Source organism: Cricetulus griseus (genome assembly GCF_003668045.3).
Source record: "Cricetulus griseus strain 17A/GY chromosome 1 unlocalized genomic scaffold, alternate assembly CriGri-PICRH-1.0 chr1_1, whole genome shotgun sequence".
Classification (NCBI taxonomy): Eukaryota; Metazoa; Chordata; class Mammalia; order Rodentia; family Cricetidae; genus Cricetulus; species Cricetulus griseus.
Genome location: NW_023276807.1, coordinates 212,073,756 through 212,081,716, shown reverse-complemented (window position 1 = coordinate 212,081,716; position 7,961 = coordinate 212,073,756). Strand labels below are relative to the sequence as shown.

The following is a 7,961-nucleotide window of genomic DNA, read 5'->3' as shown; positions in this document are numbered from 1 at the left end:
TTTATCATTACAGCATCAGTGTTTCTTTGTGTCATTAATATGCTTAAAATTATATTTAATTAATATTAGTATGCATTTCAGTAGTTAGGGATCATGTGATTTTTTTCAGTAATTATGAATGAACCATAATTCTTCATTTATGCATGGCCTTACTCTGTTAGAAATTGAAGATAATATGTCAGATAGGATTGATTTTTTTTGTCTACAAATAAGAACAAAGATATAACTTGAACAAATAGTGGCTTTCCTCTGATTACAAAAACCCTGGAAGCCACTGGCAGGGTTTGGTTGAACAGCCTCACAATGTGACAGCAGATAACAGTATGACAGCAGATGGCCTTCGTACTTTGTTGACTCTTCCTTCAGGTTCACTGGTTCATGCTTGCAAGGTGGCTGCCCAGATCCAAGCATCACAACATCTGTGCTCAACTTGGGAGGAAGGAGACCCATCAGCATGTGGAATATTCTTTCCTTAGAAAGCCAGCCCTGGTTGGAGTGACACTCAGCAGTTAAGAACACATGCTGTTCTTGGCAGGGTCCAAGTCCAGTTCCCAGCACCCTCAATGGGCCAGTGGCTCATAGGAGCCTATAGCTACACCTCCAGGAAATCTGAATACCTTCTTCTGAACTCTCTGGGCACACATACATACATACATACATACATGCATGCATGCATGCATGCATGCATGCATACATACATACATACACACACACACATACACAATTTAAAATAAAATAGTTACTTTTTTAAAAGAAAAGAAAGCTAAACTTAAAGGAGTTCCCAGAATTCTTCATCTTCACGCACAGATTTTAGTCCCCTCTGGCTGGCTGGGAAAGCAGAGAACAAGGGTATACCTCCCAGCCCTGTCAGAAGCAGGCCAGAGACATGAGAGTAGACACTGGGTTGACCAGATCACCGTGTCAGCCATAGCAGCCACCAGGCTCCTTCCAGCTGTCCCTGTCATCAGGACCATACAGCATTCGTCCCGAGGATCCCTGAGGACTTCTCTTACAGTCAAAGGTACTGTGTCACAGTGTCTCTGACACATTACTGAATTCCTTCCCATCGAGGGTCACCACTGCACACACAGTGCTTGAGATCTGGCCTCTCCCTACAACTAGCTGAGCCGTGGCCACTGCCAGCGTACAGGCAGGACACTCGGTGGCACATCCCTATTCCTATACATTGCACAGGCGCATGTACTGCTGAGTTGTGAGTGCCTGGAGCTGTTGGCTCTTCTGGAGAGGACCTAGCCAGCACAGAGTGACAGACAGTGCAGCCAGCTCCCCCACCCCACCCTGCCACTGTGCCTTTCCTCCACTGACTTCCCAGTGGAGGGTAGTTATTGGGCTATTCATGTTCCTCAACAGGTGCGTTTCCGGGCATCTGGGATGGAGTGGTTCCTTACCATGAGGTCAGCTCACACACACACACACACACACACACACACACACACGCGCGCGCGCGCGCGCTCTCGGGGGTGGGGGCGGGGCGGGGGCGGGGGGGGGGGGGCAAGGGGCATGTGGCCTAGAATTCAAAGCAGAAAAGTCTCTTCCTTCCCTCTGTGCCATCAACTTTGTGTAAGGAGACCCAAGGCCTGTGGTTCCAGCACATCTTGTCAATGTTTGCTAGCTAATAGAGGGTGCTTCTGGGATATGAGGTCTGGAAGAGTTGTTAAACAGGTGCTCTGGCCTCTCCTTAGCTATCTCTAAAAGTGTTTGCCCCAGTTCTACTGTCGATGCTTAAGGGAGGGTGTATTGCTGGCTACACTCTCAGGAGTGGGACAAAAGGGGACAGAGTCTTTAGTAGTGTGGTAGTCTTGAGAATGGAAGCTGTAGTGTTCTAGGACAGCAAGGAGCAAGGTGCCTGCACAGAAGGGTAGGAGGCCAGGACAGGTCCACAGTCTGGGCCCTGGAAAAACTACACAGAAGCCAGTCTGCAGTTGTAGGAGTTACAGGAATTTAGTGTGCCCTGGACTGTGGCCAGGGCCAGTGGGGAGCCCCATTACATGCTACCATGGCTTTGTCTGTATAGTACTACCTACATACTTACTTGTATGTCACAGAGTCTCAGGTAACCCCAGGGAGGGTGCCAGAAAGGCCGAGACACAAGTCAGAACTGTGAACTTTTCCTCCTTGTGACACAGGCCTGACACAAAGTGCTTATGAAGAGCTGGCAGTGTTCAAGACTCAGTGACAAACATTGGCCTGAGTGGGCCCCCACCTTGTTTTCCCTGCCCTGTCCCTCTCTCCCTGCAATAGTCATGGTGGAGAATGAGTGTGTGTGCATGTGCGTGTGTGCAGGGTGTGTGTGTGTGTGTTGCACCCATGCAAACAGTAAATAAGAGTGAGCGTGAGGGAGAGACAGACTAGCCCCACACTGTCTTTGACAAGGACTTGAATTAGGCTCCACCCCTTAAAGGTCCCACAGCTTCTTGGGAACAACACCTCTAACACTTGAATTATATTGAAACCGGGGCTAGATGCCTTCCTGATAACCTTGGGCAGCTGATACCTGCCCCCCAACCCGTTCTAGGGACAGCTCAAGTAGATTTAGGTCTGACTGGGAGAGAAGAAAAAGGGAGCTAGAAGGGTGCCCTGCCATCTATCTGGAAGGAAAGTGCTGCTTCATGTATAGTAATTTAAGTCTTCAAAGCGCATGCAGAGCAAATGCATGCCACAACAAGGACAAGGGGAGTGTAGAATTTATAGAGAGTAAGATTTTATCCTTGGTCTTAACCCAGTAAACAAGCATTGGGAACAGGTGTGGAGTTAACACTTAGCTGATTCTTTAGACTGTTGTTAGTAAGCGAAGTTTTATTTAATTCCAAGCTGATTCAGAAAGATTAGAACTGAGGCTGTAAGATGGGGGCTGCAGAGATGGTTTAGCTATTGAGAGCACTTGTTCTTGCAGAGGACCTCGGTTCAGTCCCATCACCCACATGGTGGTTCACACCACCTGTAACTCCAGTTCCAGAGCATTTGCTGTCCCCTCCTGGCCTCTGAGGGCACCGTGTATGCATGTGGTGCACAGACATGCAAGCAAAACTTTGATACACATATAATAAAATTAATCTTAAAAATATTTTTAAGGGGCTGGAGAGGTGGCTCAGAGGTTAAGAGCATCGACTGCTCTTCCAGAGGTCCTGAGTTCAATTCCCAGCAACCACATGGTGGCTCACAACCATCCATTATGAGATCTGGTGCCCTCTTCTGGTGTGCAGATATACATGGAAGCAGAATGTTGTATACATAATAAATTATATAGATAGATAGATAGATAGATAGATAGATAGATAGATAGATAGATAGATAGATAGATGGTTCTGGGCCGGGCGTTGGTGGAGCATGCCTTTAATCCCAGCACTTGGGAGGCAGAATCAGGCGGATCTCTGTGAGTTCGAGGCCAGCCTGGTCTCCAGAGTGAGTGCCAGGATAGGCTCCAAAGCTACACAGAGAAACCCTGTCTCAAAAAACAAAAAAGAGAAGATGGTTCTGAGGGTAAAGGGACTTGCTGCCAACCTGGACTACCTGAGTTTGTTCCTACGACCTAGAGAGTGGAAGAAGAAAACAGACTCCTGTGAATTCTTTTCTGACTTCCATCCAAATAAATAAAATTTTTAAAAGTTTTAGATTTACTCATTTTATGTGCATGAGTGTTTTGTCTGCATACATTTCTGTATACAATGTGAGTGCCTAGTGCCTATAAGAGACTGTAGTTACAGATGGTTTTATGTTGCCATGTGTGTGCTTGGAATCAAACTTGAGTCCTTAACCACTGAGCAAACTCCCCAATCCAAATATATTTTTAATTAGATAGATTACTATTGTAAATGTATGTACATGTACATGGGGGGGCACTAAAATCTTTAGATGTCTTCCACTGTTACTGTCCACCTTATGTTTTCAAACTGGGTCTCTTACTGAACCGAAAGCTTACCAAAACAGCACTGGAGACATGCTGTGTGTCCACTAATGCTATTGAGTGGTTAGTTGCTGCAGGCCTTATTCTGTTGGATGGAGCCTTGGTCCTAATGAGGAATCCATGGACAGCCAACTCTGGGACATCAGTGCTTTGGCCCCAGTGAGCCTCTGTCCATGGCTGTCCCGTCCAGTGTTGCCTAAGTATCCAGTTTGGGCTTCTGTGAGGACCACAGAGATTTCATACATGATAAGTGAGGTGATTTTAGGTGGTCTGATAATTATTGAAATGGTGAGAAAATTGATCCTTTCTCAGTGGTTTCTTCTTCATGAGGCCTTGGAGGCCTCAGTTCCATACTAGCAGCTAGCCCCAACTCCCAGCCAACCGACCCAACCAGAGGGTTTGTTCCTTATTGATTTTCCCTGAACAGTGCAATGTAGCTGTGTTAATCATCTTTCTCATCACTGTGACAAGAGAGCAGAAAGATAATTATTTGCCTCATGGTGTCTGAAGGTCCAGTCCATCGTGATGGGGAGGGCATGAAAGAGCAGAATGGCTCACACTAAACCCATGTTCTACTGCCCTCTCACACGGTTTTCACTCTCTAGTTCCCCAAGACATTTGGATGTTGACCACATTGAGTGGGTCTTGCCTACACAGTTCATCTTCTCTGGAATACCCTCAGACATACCTGAAGTGGGTTTCACCCAACTCCTAGGTGATTTTAGATCTGGACAAGTTGACAGTGAAGATTAGCCACCATGGCCACTATTTGCATAGCATTATATGGTATCAAGTGTGATACGACGGCCAGAGACGACTTGGAGTGTACAGAGGGTGTCATGGGTTCTATGCAAAACCCACACTGTTGTAATGAGAGGTTCTTTGCCTCAGCAGGGTCCCGCTGCACTTGAGAACCCCAAATAAACACACAAGACTTATATTAATTATGAAACTGTTGGCCAGTGGCTTGGGCTTCTTATTGACTAGCTCTGTCTTAATTATTAACCCATTTCTATTAATCTGTGTATTTCCATGTGGTCTTATCTTACTGGAGAACGCCTTGCATGTCCTCTCTTCCCAGGCTCTACATGATGATGACTCTGTCTGCCTACATTTCCCAGAATTCTCCTTATCTCCTATGCTTATAGGAGATATGGCCTATACTTCCTGCCTGGCCAATCAGTGTTTTATTCATCAACCAATAATAGAAGCATACATACAGAAGGGCAACCTCCATCACACTGTTGAGCACACAATGGTTTTACCACCTATGAAGAAGCTGGGAACCATCACCTTTGCTGAGAATATATCTTTTCCTGTGTTTGTTTGTATTTATTTTATGTTTTTAAATAAGGCCCCACATATCTCAAGCTGGCCTCAAACGTTGTAGGTAGCCAAGGATGATCTGGAACTTCTGACCCCTCTCCCTGCACCTAAAAAAGTGCTAAGGTTAAGGTGTTTGCCCCACCTCTCCGAGCCTCTTGGTTTTCTTTTGAACAAAGAATGTTAGTCAGAGCTTTTGGCCAACAATGTCATCAGGTAGAATGTTGTCAGTATTTTGTTTGTTTATCTTGAGACAGGTGTTGACATGGAGTCCTAACTGGCTGGATCCAGTTACGTAGACCAGGTGACGCTAACCTTCAGCAATTTCCTAGCCTCCTGAGTAGTGTCACTGTATTTTTTTTTTCTTAAAGCTGCCATCTATTTCTGGTTTGAATGCTTTTATAATAATTAAAATAGTTTTATAGTAGTAGGAGAAAGTCTTCTGTTTAAGATTCAGCATTATAAAGACTGTTGTTTGGGAGAAAGAAATTGAATAATTGGTGAGGTGGTGGATCAACAAGGCAAGAGTGTGGACGGCTGCCCCAGAAGACCGGTAGTTTTGGCAAACGTTCTCTAATCGCACGGGCACAGAAAGGCAGAGGTTGGGAGTTGAGCCAGGTCCCCCAGCTCTATGCAGAGGCATTCTGGAGAGAAGGGGACACAGAGTTGGAGGCAGGGGACTCATTTCTCTTTCCTTCTGCCCTGGCTTCCACATCCCTGAAATGAGTGATCAGGAGGTGGTTAAGTCACTTCTGCAGCCTGCTGAGGAGAAGCCATGATTGGTACTTGGTGTCCTTGGGGATTGGCTCCTGGACTCCACAGAGTCCCAAATTCACCAATGTTCAGGTCTCTTCTGTAAAATGCATCCCTCTGCATACGGTACATCATCTCTGGATGATTTATGGTACCTAATACAATGTAAATGCTATGAAAATTTTTGCCATACTGTGTTGTTTAGGGGATAATGACAACAAAATGCAAATACAGGACAATTGCAACTGCCAAATACTTTAAAACCATTTATTACTATTATTGTGTGTGCAAGTGTGTGAACGCGGGTGCTCATGTGCCATGGCCAGTGTGTAGGGGTCAGAGGACAACTTTCAGGAGTCGATTCTTCTAAGTGAATTCCCAGGATCTAACTCAGGTTAATAGCACGGTTTTACCACTGAACAATAATAACAACAATTATACAAGGTCTTTCTGTATAACTCAGGCTCCCTGGTTCTGGGATTACAGCCATGCGGCTTCATCCTAGACCCCCACCTGCTTCGTTGATGGGACCCAAAGCTGCTGAGGGCTGACAGCACACTGCCCAGATGCTGCTGCACTGTCTTGCTCTCCCCAGTAGTAACAGCCGTGTTCCCCTTGCAGGTTAGCTGTTGGGAGAGATGGGCGACTGGAGCTTCCTGGGGCGGCTGCTGGAGAACGCGCAGGAGCACTCCACAGTCATCGGCAAGGTGTGGCTGACCGTGCTGTTCATCTTCCGCATCCTGGTGCTGGGGGCAGCAGCCGAGGAGGTGTGGGGCGACGAGCAGTCGGACTTCACCTGCAACACTCAGCAGCCCGGCTGCGAGAACGTCTGCTACGACCGCGCCTTCCCCATTTCACACATCCGCTTCTGGGCGCTGCAGATCATCTTCGTGTCCACGCCCACCCTCATCTACCTGGGCCACGTGCTGCACATCGTGCGCATGGAGGAGAAAAAGAGAGAGCGAGAGGAAGAGCTGCTGAGGAGAGACAACCCTCAGCATGGCCGTGGCCGCGAGCCGATGCGTACAGCGAGTCCCAGGGACCCGCCACTCCGTGATGACCGTGGTAAGGTACGCATTGCAGGTGCGCTGCTGCGGACCTACGTCTTCAACATCATCTTCAAGACGCTCTTTGAGGTGGGCTTCATTGCGGGCCAGTACTTTCTGTATGGCTTCCAGCTGCAGCCACTTTACCGCTGTGACCGCTGGCCCTGCCCCAACACAGTAGACTGCTTCATCTCTAGGCCCACGGAGAAGACCATCTTTGTCATTTTCATGCTGGCTGTGGCCTGTGCGTCACTGGTGCTCAACATGCTGGAGATTTACCACCTGGGCTGGAAGAAGCTCAAGCAAGGGGTTACCAACCATTTCAGCCCAGATGCCTCAGAAGCCAGACACAAGCCCTTGGACCCCCTACCCCAGGCCTCCAGCTCTGGCCTGCCCAGCGCCTCCATGGGGTTCCCACCTTTCTACACACACCCTGCCTGTCCCCCAGTACAGGCAAGGGCCACAGGGTTCCCTGAGGCCCCACCACCACCAGCAGACTTCACAGTGGTAACCCTGAACGATGCACAAGACAGAGGCCACCCTGCCAAGCACTGCAATGGCCACCATCTAATCACAGAGCAGAACTGGGCCAGCAGAATGGCTGAGCAGCAGACTCCAGCCAGCAAGGCCTCTTCAGCAACATCCAGCCCTGAGGGTCGCAAGGGGCTCACAGACAGCAGTGGCAGTAGCTTGGAGGAGAGTGCCTTGGTGGTGACACCAGAGGAAGGAGAGCAGGCCTTGGCCACCACAGTGGAGATGCACTCCCCACCCTTAGTCCTCCTGGACCCAGGAAGGTCCAGCAAGGCCAGCAGCGGGCGGGCCAGACCTGGTGACTTGGCCATCTAGCCATAGTCAGCCCTGACAGCTTTATAAACCTTCCCTTTCCCCGTTAGAAACCAAAAACCAAAATGCAT

At 48.2% G+C, this 7,961-nt stretch overlaps 1 protein-coding gene across 1 annotated transcript; it reads left to right on the top strand.

Moving 5' to 3' along the window:
* Positions 1 to 6,639: 6,639 nt before the first annotated feature.
* Gja3 (gap junction protein alpha 3) lies at positions 6,640 to 7,893 on the top strand. The gene has a single exon (XM_035452153.1). The coding sequence runs from the start codon at positions 6,640 to 6,642 to the stop codon at positions 7,891 to 7,893; it is 1,254 nt and encodes a 417-aa protein (XP_035308044.1).
* The last annotated feature ends 68 nt before the right edge of the window (positions 7,894 to 7,961 follow it).

Coding starts and splice junctions, on each gene's coding strand:
- Gja3 (XM_035452153.1), top strand. CDS start 6,640: ATGGGCGACTGGAGCTTCCTGGGGCGGCTGCTGGAGAACGCGCAGGAG.